Here is an 18556-nt window from a genome sequence, read left to right on the forward strand (position 1 = left end):
TTACAAAAATCAACATTTAAAACTTAATTGTATTCCCATATAGTAGCAGTAAATATGCCCCCAAATAATTTTATGTTGATTTATTTATTGTTATTTAATGCATATAAGTCTGTATACCAGATGTGTGTAATGTCTACAGAGGCCATAAAAAGGTGTCATATGTCTTGGGACTGGCATTAGAATTGTGAGTTGTGGGTGTTGGACATTGAACCAGGTCCTCTGAAAGGACAGCAAGCACTCTTAAGCACTAAACCATTCTCCAGACCACAAACAAAAAAATTTAAATACCATCCATGAAATACATGCTTATTTATAGAGCTGTCATAGCATGGATAGGACTTGTATACCAAAAATTATAAAAAATTGTTGAAAGAAAAAATTTATATATCTAAACAAATGGAGATACATATTGTGTGACTTAATCAAAAATGGCAAAAATGGCAATGCTTTCCAAACTATTGTAGTCCAATTCCCATAAAATTTCCAACATTATTTTTATAGAAATGCAAAAGCTATTAAAATTTTATATGTAAAGGATATAAGTCTAAACCCAGTTCTGAAATAATAATAAAAAATAGATAATTGCTAGCTGACATGTGGGTACTAAGAATTGAACGCAGGTGCTCTGGAAGAACAGTTGGTGCTCTTAACTGCTGAGCCATCTCTCCAGTCCATGGAAGGATGACCTCAGCTAAGACTCCTAGCAATATCGAGCGAGTACCTAAACTGGCCATCTACTGTTGATTGGTGACTACCCTGACTTTCATCAGAGATACTCTATCCAGTAACTGATGAAAGCAGATGCAGAGATCCACAGCTAAGCACTGGGCTGAGCTCCAGAAGTCTTGCTGAAAAAGGGGAGGATAGATTGTACAAGCCAGAGGGGTCAAGGTCATGACAGAGGAATCCACAAATAGCTGATTGGAGCTCATGGACTGTGGATCAACAGCTAGGGAGCCTGCATGGGACCAACCTAGGCCCTCTGTATGTGTGTGACAATTATGTAGCTTGGTCTCTTTGTAAGGCCCCTAGCAGTGAGACCAAGATCTGTCCCTGGTGCTCAGCTGGGTTTTGGGAACCTGTTCCCTATGCTGGATTACCTCACCTAGCCTTGATTCAGGGGGAGGAGCTTAGTCCTGCCTCATCTTGATGTGCCACGCTTTATTCAAAATCATGGGAGGTCTGCCCCTTACTGAATGGAGATGGAGGATGGTAGATGGGAAGCTTGGAGGCATGGGGAGAAGAGGGAGGGGAAACTGTGGTCAGTATTAAAATAAGTAAAAAAAAAAGTTACTTAAATAAAATAAAAAAAATAGGAGCAACCACTAAGCTCAATTTTAAATTTGCTAAATAGATGATAAATAGATTAGATAGATTAGATAGATAGATAGATAGATAGACAGACAGACAGATAGATAGTAATCAAAAAGGCCAATCAAATTGGCCCTGGGACAGATACATTAAGGAAATGTAATGAGGGTTCCAGAAATGGACCCAGACAATACATCTAATTGAATTTTGATAAAGTAAAAAGAAATTATATGGAGGAAGGATATTTTCAACAAATAGTGCTTTGATAGATAGTCATAGGTTAAAAAATAAATCTTGACCTATAAACCCACATGTGAAACAAACAAAAACAACTTCAGGTGACTTATGGACGTAAAAGTATAAAAACCTTTTAGAATAGGAAAACAATTACCTTTGAGATCAAAGAAACTTAGAAAACCTAGATGGAATAATAATTGGATTTTATCATAACTAAAGACTTTTGCCTGTGAAAGACTTTGTTACAGGAGGGAAATAAGACAAGCTACAAACTGAGAGAAAATATTTACAAATAACATGACTGATAAAATACCTGTAGAACATAAAAGGAGCATGTACAAATAAATAATAACCTAGCTAGAAAATGAAAAGAGATGAATGAGCATTTTCTCACAGAGGACTTATTGCTGGAAAAGAGGCACATACAAAGATGACGAACACTTCTATCTATTAGGTAAATGCAATCTAAAACACCAGTGCAAGTCACTACTTACAAAACAAAAATCAGTGATAAGACCAAGTCCTAGTTAGAGTATGAAGAAATGATCTCTGCCTATATTTCTTATAGGAATATTCAATAATAGTCATATAGGAAAATAATTTCAATCCTTCTTATTAAAAAAACCATCACCATAAGACTAGCAGTTGAATTACTGGACAATAATTTTGGCAGAGAAATGAAAAATTTGGATCACAAAGATACTTATATACAAATGCTCATAGAAGTTTTTTTTATAACTAAAACTTAAAAACAATCTAGATACTCTAAAATTTTTGTCATTAATATTGTGAGATACTATTTAAAAATAAAAGGATATAAATTATTGATATTTGGATAAACAAACCTCCAAGAAATGTATTTGGTAAAAATCAAGTTTTCAAAAATGTACTACATAATTCCATTCACACGAAATTCATGAGTGACAAAACTATAAACAATACATCTGGGGTTCAGAACAGGAAGCACAGGTGAGTGTGATTAAAAAGGATCAACACAAGAGAGATCTCTGTGGTAATGAACAGTTTGTTTCTTGATTATAGCAGTGGTCTCATGAGTACACACATTATAAGGTCACTTGTAACCATGTAGATTGATTCAACTACACACATCTGCACACGTAAATGAATACAGGTAAAGCATTTGCTTTGGGAGAAACTAGGTAAACGTTCAACATGGAACATGGAGCTACTGTCCCCTATCTTTGTAACTGTCCACTTACTGAAAATCTATAATTATCTCAAAATAAAAATGTTCTTTAATATTATTCTAAAATGACAAAAATGGAGATAACTTATTCTAACAAAATCATAGCAAAATAAAGAATAAAGAAATTTGTTCAAGAAGAAATACAGATGATTTCCAACCTTTGAAGATTTAACTTATATTTTTTATATTACTATGTTATGAGAGTTACAGGCATTATATATACTCCTGGTTTGGGATTTTGATCATTTCCCAGGCTACCAACACCCAGTAAGATACTTTTGTGTACATATGATACTGTGAAACTACTATTCAGCCATGTTTGTGATGGCAAATAACTGATACTCTAAAGTTCACTGACTTACTTAGCCATGATGTCTAATAGATTAAGCAAAATAATAATTTTTCAACAATGATAATTTAACATTTGATGAGTCTGAGGGAACCATAAGCCAAGAACCATCTGTGAAGTTATAAGAAGAAATAAAGATCAAAATACTAGCTAACCTAGCATGCACTAACACATATTATAACAGCATTACATCACAATATCAAAGATCTATGGAGATAGAGTGGCAGGATGGCTCAGTGGGTAAAGATGACTGTCATCTGATGACCAGAGTTCCTTCTCTAGAACCCACCTAGTGGAAAGAAAACTGACTCTTGCCCTCACTTATGGTCTATGGCGCGCGCACACACACACACACACACACACACACACACACACACACACACACGACCTATGGAGAGTAGATTCCATGATCTTCCTAGTATTCATGCCCCAGAGTGTATGTAATACCTGTGACTTGCTTTTAATCAACAAAACGTGGCAATGATCATGGGATGTCATGTCCATGATTGTTACATATGACTATGACCTCTATCTTCTAGAATTATTCTCTTGCTATCTTATTGGTTTTTAGAAGAAAGTTGCCCTGCAATTGGCTGACCTGTTAAAGAGGGTTATTGTTGTATAGCAATTTCCTCTGAATTAAAGCACTTCCTCCAGAAGAGAAGGGGAGGCTCATTGGATTTCGGGTAAAAAACAAACCACACTTCTTGGAAAGCAGAAACTTTCAAGATTCAGGATAGCCCCACTCTCGAGTTATAGAAACGGGCGGGGGAAGCTGATGGAGGAAGAGACTGGCTGCTGGGAGAGGAGTCTCGATCAGCTGAGCTATAGAGCTGTTTCCTGGATGGGCCGAACTGCTTGTAAGGTGTGCGGAGAGCTCCAGGAATGCAGCTTTCATCCAGTCTCCGGCTATGCTCTTCTGGGTGGGCTTTGGTGAGGCAGCTGCTCTTTCGAGCCATCTCTGCTCCTATCCATCACCCTTCCCCATAACCCTGCTAAAGCCAGGTTGGATTTGGGTGCAACTGTTAGTTTAGTTTTCTGTCATGGTTTTCCTATCAGGGTTGAGTAGATATATGTGTGTTCTGTGTCTCCCCAAGGAAAGTCTCTTACACAACAGCCATATGACAAAAAGAACATAGTTTTTAACCAACATCCAATAAGAATCTACGGCCCTCCATCAATTTTCAAGATACCCAAATGTTGTCAACAACAAAATAAGACTGAAAGTGGATAATTTCCTTGTGACGCCTTCAATGAGAGGCTCTGAGAGCCACATATATTTAGCAGGGTTCTCCAGGAGAACAGAAGCAATAGAATATACACACATGCAGATACATGTGTGCATGTGTTAAAGGGTCTGTTGAATTGGTTTATACAGCAGAGGCTGGGTAATCCAATAACAGCCATCTATATTGCTGGATGAGCAGAGAACCTCACAGAGCTTCAGTACAAAATGTTAAACTCCTCAATAGAACTAGGATGGTGCTGAAATTTTCTGGAGAGCCACTGGTAATGAAGAAGGATGCTGGAACTTGATTATAGGAGAGAATGGGAACATCAGGAATGGACTCAGAGAACCAAAGCCTCCAGAGAGGTTTTCTCCCATATGCAAATCCTAGCCTCTAATTGTTGAATATATGCATCTAGGTGGAAATAAATATAGGTAAAAGCCAGGAAACTCGAAAGGGAACCATGTGAGTGGAGGAAAGATTTTAATGGGTGGGGCTGGGAAAGACAAGAGAACAAAATAGAAAAGGGAAATATTGGAGACAAAGGGATACAGTGGGGAAAGGAAGGCTTGAGAGATGGCATGGGAACAAACAAAAAGAAAATACATATGAGCTGGAAATTTACTAGGCCATGTAGGAGAAATAATATTCATTGGTATATGAAATCTTGTATATTTTAAACATCAAACAAAGTAAACATATTATTCCAGAAATTAAAAAATAAGTCATTTCAAATTGTTCTAGGAAGGCAATTGAGTTTTCTAGAAGTTTTTTAGTTATAGAATTGTTAGCAAAATATCCCTTCCCTTTATTTTAGTTGATATTCCTTGGACATATTTTGGCTAAATTAACAGAATACCACAGACAGAAATTGTGAACTGACATAATAGGTCCAAATAATTTAAGGTCTATAAATCACAGTTTACATATTGAATTCCATCTATAAAAATGTCAGACACTCTGCTTTCTCTAACATTACAAAAATTTATGACCAGTGATAGCAAGGATTGTTAATATAATTAAAATGGGAATGTTTTATTCATTGCTTTGCTCACATTACCAAAGAGTAACTTCTTTATGTTTTATTCTAAGGTGTATTTGAAAGGAACCCAAGAATCAGGAGATATAATCATACTTAAGTCACATGATGGCACATATATAATATTTATTTTGAAAAATTGTATATTTTGTAAGTACTGAAACAAAAGAGTGTGAGGCTAGAGAGACGGTTCAATAGTTAAGAGCACTGGCTGCTCTTCCAGAGGATCCAGGTTCAATTTCCAGCACCTACATGGTGGCTCAGAACTATCAGTAACTAATCCAGGGGATCTGACACCCTCTTCTAGCCTCAATTGGCATCAGGCATGCACATGGTGTGCAGACATTCATGCAAACAAAACACTCATATATATTGAATTTAAAAATTAAAAATGTTCCAGGGCAAAGCCTCCCCCGAGGACTGAGATCAACCTGTAGACTCAGTCCAGGCAGGTCCAGTCCCCTCCTCCCAGGCCGAGCCAAGCGATCCTGCATAGGCCCCAGGTTTCAAACAGTCAACTCATGCAATGAGCACAGGACCAGGTCCCACAGGCTGGATGCCTCCCAAACAGAGGAGGTAGGTGGAAATGGGGGGGGGGCTGGGGGGAAGGTGAGGGGGGCGGGAGGGGGGAGAACAAGGGAATCCGTGGCTGATATGTAGAACTGAATTGTATTGCAAAGTAAAAAAAAAAAAGAATTAAAAAAAAGGAGGAAAAAAAAGAAATATATATAAAAAAATTAAAAATGTTAAATCCTTTAAAACAAAATAATTTTTAGAGTTCCTAGGATGTAAACTTGTACCAAACCTGTCAGCTTGCTCCTTAGGTTGCTAACCAATTAACTCACTTCAACTGAGATAATAAAATTATAAGCCGGAAAGCATGATCATCAACATTTCTTTCTTTTAAGAAAGTCATAAAGGGGACCATAATATTCCCTTTAAAGTATGAGTAGTGAGGAAACAAAAAAAAATGAATAATGCACTTTGTCCATCAATACAAAAGTCAGGTTTACTCAAAACGATGGAAAAGAAAAAATCTTGTGTGTGTGTGTGTGTGTGTGTGTGTGTGTGTGTGTGTGTGTCATACATGCATGTGTGCACATGGCGTGCATGTACACATGGATGTGTTTTGAGGTCAGAGGTTCTTAGCAGGTTTCTTCCTTTATCACAGTAGCGCTTTTTCCCCCTCGAGACAGACCCACTCTCATTGAACCTGAAGCTCACAGATTTGCTAGGCTAGCTGGCCAGCGAGCTCCAGGCATCTTCCCGTCTCCACCCCCCACCACCCCCCAAGGGTCCAGCTTTGGCAGGGATACTGGGGATCCAAACTCAGGTCCTCACGCTTGCACAGCAGGCACTGACCAACTGAATCATCCCCCAGCTCCCCTCCCTCAAAGAAATCTTATGACCAGATAGAGATGAACAGCATGACAGTCTGGATAGGTGATAGTTTTAGTGGAATAGCAGTATAGCACCTCTGAACTGATCTTACAGTTTTTCAATATCCTTACATTTCTACTGTATTACTTATTTTATATTTAAATTAAGATAGCACACCATGCTCTTGGTACTGCCTGGCCCATTGTTCCTTTACTGTACTCATGAAAACAATTTCTCCTACAAAATAAAGTAGAAAAATAATCAGCCTAATCTAGAGAAAGAAGCCTTAACTAACTTTAGTAAATTTTTTTCTTTCCTGAGACAAGGTTTCTCTGCATAGTCCTGGCTGTCCTGGAATTCACTCTGTAGACCAGGCTGGCTTTGATCTCAGAGATCCACCTGCCTCTGCCTTCTGAGTGCTGGGATTAAAGGCATGTGCCACCACTGCCCAGCGGTAAATTCTTGTGTTAATTTTTTTCATTATAAAAAATACTAGATATAAAGATGCTAATTCATAAAGTAATGAGCTACAATACCCATGAATTTTACTCAGAATATTTAGAGTTGATGGTTTAATCCTCACATATTATGCACATAAGATAAAAATACTGAAAAGTATAATGAGTAATTTCTATATAGCTACCATTCTATTTTCTCATATTCATATAAACTTATGTGCATTATCTCAAGATGGAAAAGAAAGGAATATAGAGCAATGATTTTGTAAATATAGAATTTCTGTTTTGCGTGATGGAAAAGTCCCACAAATGGACAGTAGTATCAGGACATAATATCATGAATGTAATTAACCAATACAATTAATGTAATTAATGAATAGCATAAATATAGTTATTGAATGAAAAAACATATGTGCTTCATTAAGATCTGCCAAAATAGAAGTGATTCCTTACCAACCCTTATGCAATAAAATAAGCCCCATGTTGGTTTGAATGGTGACAATCTGTATAAAGTTACTTCTCAAAGGCTTCTCCTCCTGTCATTAACATCAACTGTTCCTGTGCTGTGCTTTTCCACTCACTCTAAGAAGTCTGGTTGCTTCCCAAGTAGTAGATAGACTACTGTATATAGTTAAGGTATAGCTCAGTGTTTATTCAATCACTGATGACTGTTAGTTAAGTGGATGTACATATGTCTAGGTCTAATTGAATCCAACACTGGAAATATTATCATGTCATACAATTTATTACAAATAAAATAACTTCTCCTGTTTGCATTCAAATAAACCCCTGGCTGTGATCATTCTAAAATGAGGGGAACTGAATTTTGATCAAAGTACCATCTTTGGCAATGCTAAAATTCAGTGTTTAATTAGAACTGACATTACTGCTAAAAAGTATTTTGGCAAGAGGGTCAGGGTTGGAATGCTGGAGATATCTGAAATAATAAAAATATGGGAAATCATTTGTTTTTACTTCATTTTTAAATCTTAGGTCTAAGTTTTCATTGCCATAGCCTAGGGAAAAGAAAACACAATTGCTGGAGTGATGTTCAATAGCTCAGAGAACAAAAAGTTTAGGTTTTCACATTTTCGTAAGTGGCTGAACCTATCCCAGTTATTCATTTTCTATGAAAAAAAATCAGGCTATAGCATAGATTTATAAAAGAAAAAGCTTGTCAAGCTAGCATAAAAGTTTCTCGAGAAGCAGTTCTGTCATACATAACAGTAATTCACAAATGCTCTTACCGTTCTCTGTTAAACTTAAGGGAATGAAGAATGGCTGGCCTTTTCTGTCTCAGATTCCACAAATGAAGTGTATCATCTGAACTCGCACTAACCAAAGCGCCCTGTGACAAAAGAAAACAAAGTATTCATCTTACCTAATAGGACAACAGAAACAATAAATTTACAGATTTAACATTGCTTGAATAGATATGTGTTTATGTAACCTAGAAAAAAGAAGGAAAATTACAGCATGAAAGTTTAAGAATACTGAGTTGGAGAGGCAAGTGACTTACTACATATGGATGGTCAGGATGACTTGTTCAGAAAACCCCTTTACTACTAGAGAGGAATAATCAAGATACCATCTATACTGGTGTGGGAGCCCGTTCTCGGGTTCCTTGTGGCTTTACCCAGCAGGTCCGCATAGAGGACGATTAGGACCACGGGCCTGAGTGCAGGTGTCTGAGATGGTCTGTACTTGGCTGTGCTGGGGGAGGAGGTCTTTTGCTCCACCCCTTGGCATCTCTATAAAAACCCTGGGGCAGAGACAGTCAGGACCCGTTGGAATAGGTTCCAGGCCCTCTTGCGGCTATCCTTTATTTTCTATCTGTTTATCTCCGCAATATTCTCCGCAATAAATCTTTCTATCTAATATTTCCTGTTGCTCGCACTCAAGAAAACTCTGGGGAACTGTGTGGGTGGTGGGTAAACACCCCACATACTGGTTAGACTTTTTATCAACTTGATATAAGCTAGAGTCACTTGGGTGGAAGACTCTCAACTGGGGAACTGCCTCCATCAGATCCACCTGTGGAATGTCTGTGGTGTATTTCTTGATTGCTAATAGATGTAGGAGGGCCCAGAAAACTATAAGCAATGCCCACCCTTAGGCAGGTGGTCACAGGTTATATAAAAACTCACAAACTGGACTAGGCCCTCTGTATACTGAAGAGAGTTGTATAACTTGGTCTGTTTGATGGGCTCCTGGCAGAGGGATCAGGATCTATTCCTGGTGCATGAGCTGGCTTTCTGGAGCCCATTACCTAGGATGGAACACCTTGCTCAGCCTTGATGCAGTGGGGAGGGGCTGGTCCTGCCTCAACTGAATGTACCAGGCTTTGCTGACTCCGAATTGGAGCCCTTACTCTTTTGGAAGAAAGGGGGTAGAGGAGGGTGGGGAGCAGGAGGAGGGGTAAGAGCAGGATCTGCGATTGGTATGTAAAATGAATAAAAAATTTTATTTAAGGAAAGAAAGAAAGAAAAATCTGGCTAAACATGAGCCAGAGGGAGCAAGCCAGTCAATAGCATTCCTCCATGGCTTCTGCTTCAAGTTACTGCCCTTCTGGAGTTCCTGCTCTGACTTCCCTCAAGAATGGACTATAGCCTGTTAGATGAAATTGAACAATTCCCCTCCAAGTTGCTTTTGCTCAGGGTATTTCTCACAGCAGCTAAAGGCAAACTAGGACAACATCATTGTGACCATTAAAGGGGATTTCTTCTATTTCCTTTAAGAAAATAGAGTTTAAAAGTTTTGTTTCGCCGGGCGGTGGTGGCGCACGCCTTTAATCCCAGCACTCGGGAGGCAGAGCCAGGCGGATCTCTGTGAGTTCGAGGCCAGCCTGGACTACCAAGTGAGTTCCAGGAAAGGCGCAAAGCTACACAGAGAAACCCTGTCTCGAAAAACCAAAAAAAAAAAAAAAAAAAAAAAAAAAGTTTTGTTTCTACTATTCACATAAATAATATATAACTTCACAGAGAAGCCAATATCCAACCCAGTTTTATCAATCAAATATATTATAGGTCATAAAAGTTTATCCTCTGAAACTATTTTCTCTGTATCTAAAAAGTATATATGGTTTCTTAAAATTATATATTTTAAATTTGACCTGCTGCTTACAGTCTAAAAAGCTTTATCTGTGATATTAAAAAACACCTACAATAAAATATTTCTTCACCTTGAATTAAGCACAACTATAATAATAAAATCCTTTGCCTTATACCACCAATTAAAAATTAATCCTATCTTAAATACAATAGAATATATTCTACCATTGAAGTAACAGAAAGCATATGTACAGATAACTGTCATATACAATTTTACACACACACACAATATCACTGACATCTAAAGGTCATCTTAAGTATTCAGAACTTTTACTGTAGTAATAACTTCCTCACTGAAATGACACCTGAACCCGAGAGTACTAAGGGTTCTCTAATAGTGACCTGGCAGACACATGTTGATCTTGAGATACCTAAAATGCTTCATATCTTTCCCAAACAACTTTGTTACAAGTAATCTTTCATAGTCTACAACCTCAGTCACACACACACATACATTCTCCTTTATATTCTATATAAAAACTTATTTTAAAATTTCCAACTTTATTTCCGGTCCAGAAATTAAGAGAAAGACTCTAAATGTCTTTCTGAAACAATTCATAAACCAAAAACACTGTACCTGTCTCAGTTAGGGTTATTACTGCTGTGATGAAATACCATGACCAAAGAAACTTGGAAAGAAAAGGGTTTGTTTGGCTTATACTTTCACAGCACTGCTCATCTTGAAGGAAGTCAGGACAGGAACTTAAACAGGGCAAGAACTTGGAGATATAGAGGCCACAGAACCCTGCTTACTGGCTTGCTTCCCATGACTTGCTCAGTCTGCTTTCTTATAGAACCAAGGACCACCAACCCAAGGATGGAACCACCCACAATGGGCTGGTCCCTCCCTCATCAATCACCAATTTAAAAAATTTCTTACAGCTGGACCTTAGGGAAGTATTTTCTCAATTGAGGTTCCCTCCTTTCAGGTAACTTCTAGCTTGTACCACGTTGACATAAAATTAGCCAGCACAACTGACCCCTTACCAACTTAACACAAACATCACTATTAGGCCACAGTTCTTCCTTTCCTAATTGTCCCCAAGATCTCACATTAATAACCTAAATAACTTTAAAAGTCCTACAGTCTTTACAAGTTCAAACACATTGAAATTTCAGTCCCTTTAATAGTAGCCAATCTCTTGTAAAATCCAAAGTCTTTTAAAATTCAAGGTCTCTCAATTGGGCTCCAGTAAAATCAAAAATAAGTAAAATACTTTACTTCCAGAGGGAAGAACCAGGGCACAGTCACAATCAAATTAAAGCAAAACCAAACTCCAACTGTCCATTGTCTGGGATCCACTCATGATCTTCTGGACTCCTCCAAAGTGCTTCGGTTACTCTCTGGCTCCACCCTCTGCAGCACACTCAGCTTGTCTTCTAGACTCCAGCTGGCTCCACTCTGCTGCTGCTGCTGCTGCTGCTGCTGCTGCTGCTGCTGGTCATCCCATGATACTGATATCTCAAAATGCTGAGGTCTTCTGCTGCAACTGGGCTGCACTGTCACCAACAGCCTCTCATAGGCTAGCTTCACAGAGACAAGCCTCAGCTTCTCTGCATGACCCCTTCAGTCATGGGCCTTCAATTGCCACTGAGGCTGCACCTTCAATAATTGCCTCTTCTGGTCTCTCACAGTGTCTTGGCTGCTCACCATGACCCCTTCATGCCTTCAAAACCAGTACCACCTGGGTGACTCCTACACTACCAAGTTCAGCTGCCGGAGAGAGGTACAATCTTGTCCATCTCTGGAACACAGCTTCTGTGTTCTGACTCTGAGGAAACAGTTTCCAGAAGATTTCACCTCAATGATACTGGTTTCTTTTTAATCAGCACTAATTTCTCAGCTCCAGCTAACCAGCAACAACTCTCCCAGTAACACAAAGGTTTCATTTCAATGGTTCTAGTCTCTTGTTAATCATGGCCATCTATTCAGCCCCAGTTGGCCAGAATTACAATCTAAATTCAAAAGAGCAAACAGCCCTGATAGAGTTTTTAAACTTCCCTTGAGAACTTCACAGGACAGGCCTCCATCTTCTGCACTGCTCTCAACGTCTTATCTTCCAAGCTCCTGTACAACATCCCACTGAACTCTCAACACTCAATGAATTTTGTAGCCAAAAGTTCCAAAGTCCTTCCACAAATCCTCCCCAAAACATGATCAGGTCTATCACAGCAATTCCCCACTATGCTGATACCAACTTGGCTTAGTTAGTTACTACTGCTGTGATGGAACACCATGACCCAGGAAACCTGGGGAGAAAAGGGTTTATTTGGCTTACACTTGCACAGCACTGCTCATCATTGAAGGAAGTCAGGACAGGAACTCAAACAGGACAGCAACCTGGAGGCAGGAGTTGATCCAGAAGCCTTGGAGGGGTGCTGCTTACTGGCTTGCTTCCCATGGCTTGCACAACCCACTTTCTTATAGAACCCAGGACCAGCAGTCCAGGGATTACCCCACCCACAATGGGCTGGGTCTATCATTCACTAATTAAGAAAATGCCCTACAGCTGGATCATATGGAGGCATTGAAGTTCTCTCCTTTCAGGTAACTCTAGCTTGTGTCAAGTTAATATAAGACTAGCCAGCAAAGTACACCATGATATTTCTCTTTATATCATATATCTGGAATTTGGATCTCATAACAGAATATCTTTATAACAAATTATAATCAGAATATTTTCAATAATATTTATATAATTTTCATATTTATATATGTAAATAAATGTCCAAAGGGTATACATTAATATATACTTTAACATGGACTCATAAATTATTTCATACCATGCAATAAGATTTGCCTTATATATGCTTTGAGAATTTTTATATTTGTTTGTATGAGTTGTTTATAAATGCATAAATGCTCTCTAGATATAAACAAAAATTATTAATATTTCTTGAAATCATTTAATGAACTAAAACTTTTAAACTTAGTACAGAATAATGATCTCATTTCTGAGAGAGGTAGGCATTCACTTGGGAAAAGGTAACAATAGAAACATGAACTTATTGTTATGAAATTGGTAAAAACATGATCTATAATAGATACTTTTCTGCAACACACAAAAAATATATCAAGGACAACAGAACTAAAATAGAAGAGCATGTTGGGTGATGGTAGCCCACACCTTTAATCCCAGCAACCAGCAGGCAGAGGCAGGCTGATCTCTTGAGTTTGAGGCCAGTCTGGTCTACAGAGCAAGTTCCAGAATAGCCAGAGCTACACACAGAGAAACCATGTCTCTAAAAACCTAAAAATAAAAATAAATAAGTAAGTAACAGCATAAACTGAATAATATTTCTGTGTGACATCTGATTAATCTACAAAGAAAATCAGTATTATTAAGTCTATGATAAGACTAGGGTGTAACAACATCAGTGGACCACCAAACATATAAATCAAAGTAAGTTCATAAGCAGAGTATCTATAGTTCATTTACAGAAGCAAAATGAACCATCCATCAGTACTACTGAAGATTTGCAAAAAAAAAAAAAATGTAAACCTGCAAATAAGGAACACTAACCATGGAGTCAGAAACTGGAAAATGAGGGAAAAATCCAGAAATTGTTATGGGGTGCATTGGAGCAGGTAGTTCATGATAAACAATGAAAACAAAGCAAGGAGATTGAAGCTTGCCTTTATTTACTTAGTTACATAACCTCATATAGCACAAGAGCAAACATAGGGCCTCAAAGACAATTCTGAGAAACTAAAAGCAAATCATGCCTAGTAGAATATATCTGCAGAAGGCAGAAGGCTGAGGTCCCTCTACCAGGAACTACAGAGTAGCATGGGAACTAATAACGGAGGGCACTTTAGAGCAGAATGACTGGCTATCATACTGATGTTTGCTATTTTCCTGTTCTCCTCCTTGTGTCTCTGATACCCTGTACAAGGGTTCCTACCAGAGGAAATATGTTTGACTGGTCAGCAAAAGGTTTATCATCGCCCTCTGGAAGAGTCTGAGACAAGTCAAGTCAATATTTGCTATTATCATCATTACTGGTTGTCCTACTGACTGGTTCTTTTAACATGAAAGAGCTGTACACAATGGCAGGAATCACTCAGAAAATCTGAGTTCAGATGACTCTAAGTTGCCTTCAACTAAGTAAAAACTACAAACCTTCTTAGCTTTATAAATGCATATTCTGTTTCTAAAAATTTAGAAAGCTAATCTCTATGATGCCTATGGACACACAAATAAAATGCACACATAAACCAACAAGTGTGTATGAAAATAAAAGATAAATGTATATATACAAATAAAAGATGAATGGATTATACATATAAAAGCTATTCGTAAATAAGAATATACTTTCAATGAAGATGTAAGCAAAATATTTGAATTAGGGGAAGAGAGTAAGTAGAAAGCTTAATGGTTTAGAAAATATTAAACAATTTTTAAAATTATAATACACAGTCACAATAAAAGGATCTTCCACTAGATCAAATATTTCCTTCTTATTAAGTTTAGTATTAAATTTAGATTTTAAATTTAACATAGGAAATATGAAAAATGTGAATTTCAGTAATAATACATACATATATATTTTTAAATATCAAAAATCATAATATCAAAAATAATTATATCAACTACAGGTTAACTATTCATATTCCAAATATACAAAATCCTAGATGCTCCAAAAGTTAAACTTTTCCACAAAGGGAAAATTCCATAGCTGATCTCCGATGGTTACATTAAAAATACAAGAGCATTAAAAAGTATACAAAATTACCATCAAACTATGTGTATAAGGTATACAAACAATATGAATGAACTTAATGTTTAGATCTAACCTTAGATCTTGGAGATCTGAGATTCTCCAAGGTATCTCAATATATATGCAAATATTCCAAAATTTAAAATCCAAGATCCATAGACTTTCTAGACCCACCTGTTTTCTTCAGGGAATATTCAACCTGTAATACTCTGTGAGTGTGTGAATATTTGCATTTTAATATTCAAAACTACTCTGTGTGTGTGTGTGTGTGTGTGTGTGTGTGTGTGTGTGTGTGTGTGTGTTTGGAATAGTGAAAACAAAAAGAAACACCTTACCTCATTGATGAGGAACTGGAGCTGCAGGACCGCTGCACCACTTTCATGCTGGCAGTAACAGTCAACACCAGGCCTCCCAAGTCTAACACAATAAAGTCAAGGACTCTAACATCTGAATTAGCACAAAGATTAAAGGGAAGGAGAATCTGACTTATTTAGCAATTAATGTTTTGATTCTTCATTGTCCTTAATTTAAAAGGAATTGAAATATTTTACTTTACATAAACTTAATTATACAGCATAAGTAATATTCTAACAATTAGAAGAGTTATAGTAAAGCATCAGAAGGAAGGAGTTTCCTTCCCATTAAAGTCAAACAAGAGTTGAGAATCCAGACACATCTCATTTCTTTTAATATTTATCTGACTAAACATTTCTTTCCCTAGAGTAGGTTCAAACAATTGAAAGATTTCAATGTACTAAATGAAATCATGAAATGTTTAATCTGTTAGCCAGGCATGGTGGCACATGCCTTTAATCTCAGCACTGGGAAACAGAGATAGGATCTCTATGAGTTCCAGCACAGCCTCCTCTACATAGTGAGTTCTAGAACAGCCAGGACTACACAGAAAGAGTCTCACAACAAAAGAATTCAAATATATTTAAATATGTTAGCAATATTGGTATATTAAAAAGCCCTTCTAACCATATTTTAAAACCAATAGGTTATAAATAGATTAATACATGATATATAAAATAGTTTCTACATAGAAAAATATGATTTAAAAGACAGATATGAAGAAATAATCGTAATATATTTTTCAGTTTACATAAAGAAAGTTAACCTATAAGTCAAAGAGGGAACAAAAGAGAAAAGAAAAAAGACAAAAGATTATAATAAGGGAAAAAAAACACCACAGAACAAATTTTATTGATGTATTCCTTACCAAATGACATATTTCTGTATACAGTTATCATTTGCTTCTTTTCTTAAAGACAAAAAATTGCATGAAAACTTCTATTCCCAGCCACAGTGAAGAAACAGGGAGCAGATTTATCCTCCCACCCAAGCAATTAAAAAGTATAAACAACATTGGTGTAACTACATTCATGAACACTACAGTTTTCAGACATTGCATATCAAATGAGGAATGGTAGTAGTTCCTGAAAAAGGGAAATGTTTACATATAAAGAAAGTTAACCTATAAGCCATATAGGGAGCAAAGGAGAAAAGTAAGGAATGAGGGAAAACTGTAGGAAGATTGTAAGCTTTCTCACTGCTCCAGAGCACTCTCTAGCCAATAGGCAGACCACACTACAGGGCTATGAAATCGAGCAGATTCCCTTTGTTGAAAAGACAGAAGGAAGTGAGGGAGGCTCAGAACAAGGAGAATTCACAAGGCCTCAAAGCACAGTGAAAAGGACACTTGCTGAAGTATTTCAGAGATCAGCAGAAAAGCAGCGCGGAGTGGAGCAAGTATGGAACATGGAATACAGTTGTGGAAGCTATTTGAAACTGGGAAAAGAAAAAACTGAGAAAGAAATAAGATACTTCTTGAAGAAACCAGACCAAAAGCAAACAAATGACAACACCAAAATAAGCTAACTCCTTCTTAAAGAATAAAGCAAAAAAGAACAAAACAAGGCACGTTTAAGTGAGACCAGGAATGTTTCATGCTCCCACCATCCAAAATGAGAACCCCTAAAATCCACAAAACAGTCATGCAAAACACTAAGAAAAACATTGTCTCAGTAGTGAGGAAAAGTATCTCCTGGTAAAGGTGGTTCTGGCACTACTTCTGGTGCTGAGGCTAGATAAGTAAGTTAATTAGTTAGTCATATGTCTACCAATGAGATCAAATGAAATCCGTTTTTAAAATTACTAAATAAGTAAGCTAATTAGTTAGTCATATGTCTACCAATGAGATCAAATGAAATCCGTTTTTAAAATTACGTCTTTTTGAGATTATAATTACATCATTTCCCCTCTCCTTTACTCCAAGGACAACAATAGACTGGGGGTGGGGGTGGAGGGCAGAGCCCAAGAGGCAGGAACCCTACACAAAGAACTGTAGGCAACTAAGGAATGCTGAGAGCAGGCAAAATCAGTTTTTAAAACTCGCAATTAAATAGAAAAGGGGAGGAAAACAGAGCTAGTAAGAGAACTAGAAAACAAACTGCAAAACCCTGGATTTAATTCAACCACATCAATTCCACATTGTAAACAAATAGAATTTATACTCCAATTAAAACACAATAAATGTCACATCAGAGAAAAAAGCAACAATCAAACTATACAAGGCCTACAGCAACTCATTTTAAAATTTAAAAATAAGTCAGATACAGTGGCTCATGCCTGTAATCTCAGCACTTTGAAAAGCTGAAACAGGAGAATTGTTGCACTCTGAGACTGGCCTAGGGTATATGGTTAATTATAAGCTGGTCTATGACACATGAACTGTTGTCAAAAGGCAAAACAAAACAAAACTCTGTGTGTGTGTGTGTGTGTGTGTGTGTGTGTGTGTGTGTGTGTACAAATATACTAAATAGATCAAAAGTTTAAAACTTCAAAAGTTATGTACCATGTAACACTAATGAAAATATAGAAATGAAAGATACTGATGTAAGACAAACTAGACTATAGAACAAAAATATTAGCAAGGCTTAAGATAATCAATTTGCATGATAATTAGAAAAATTATAATAAATAACAAAATATAATGTATCAAAAGTGGGTTAGAGTTAGGGTTAGCAGTACTTGATGAAAATTTAGACTTTATAATAAACTTTGTTAGAAAATACAAAAGTGTCTCAAATTAATTAAGCTTTAGACTTAGAAGAAAACTTAGAAAAAATTTCTACTCATATAATATATTCTGATAATTTTTCTCCTTCCTCAAGTCCTCCTATATCCTCCACATCTACTCAACAAGAAGCTAGAAAATAATTTTAAAGTAAATTAATCCTAAGAGCAGCATAAACAAAGCTATAATAAAGGAAGCAGAGAAATCAGTTAAATAGAGTAACAACAAAAATTAATAAAATAAAAAACTCATTTGAAAACATTGACTAAAATTGATAACATATATCCAGACTTATCAACAATAGAGCACAATTGTCCTATGTAAGGACCTATGAGGAGATATTACCATAAGTCATCAAAAATAAAAAATAAACATGAAAAGTACTATGCCAATTAATCCTACAAAGTATATGAAATGAAAGAAGTCTTGGAAAAA

At 36.8% G+C, this 18556-nt stretch overlaps 1 protein-coding gene across 14 annotated transcripts in view; it reads right to left on the reverse strand.

Moving 5' to 3' along the window:
* Positions 1 to 18556, reverse strand: part of Stxbp5l (syntaxin binding protein 5L) — a 239596-nt gene that overhangs the window by 144897 nt on the left and 76143 nt on the right. For 13 of the 14 annotated variants that reach the window (XM_052740647.1, XM_052740651.1, XM_052740643.1 and 10 more), the window contains exons 4-5: positions 15378 to 15459; positions 8458 to 8558 (exon numbers count right to left, since the gene is read on the reverse strand). In XM_052740647.1, coding sequence (XP_052596607.1) covers positions 8458 to 8558; positions 15378 to 15459 — 183 coding nt within the window. Of the gene's footprint in view, positions 1 to 8457; positions 8559 to 15377; positions 15460 to 18556 lie in introns of those variants that run through there. The other variant, XM_052740657.1, reaches the window with a different exon arrangement.

Source organism: Peromyscus californicus, unplaced genomic scaffold (assembly GCF_007827085.1).
Source record: "Peromyscus californicus insignis strain IS unplaced genomic scaffold, ASM782708v3 Scaffold_16__1_contigs__length_79575227, whole genome shotgun sequence".
NCBI lineage: Eukaryota > Metazoa > Chordata > Mammalia > Rodentia > Cricetidae > Peromyscus > Peromyscus californicus.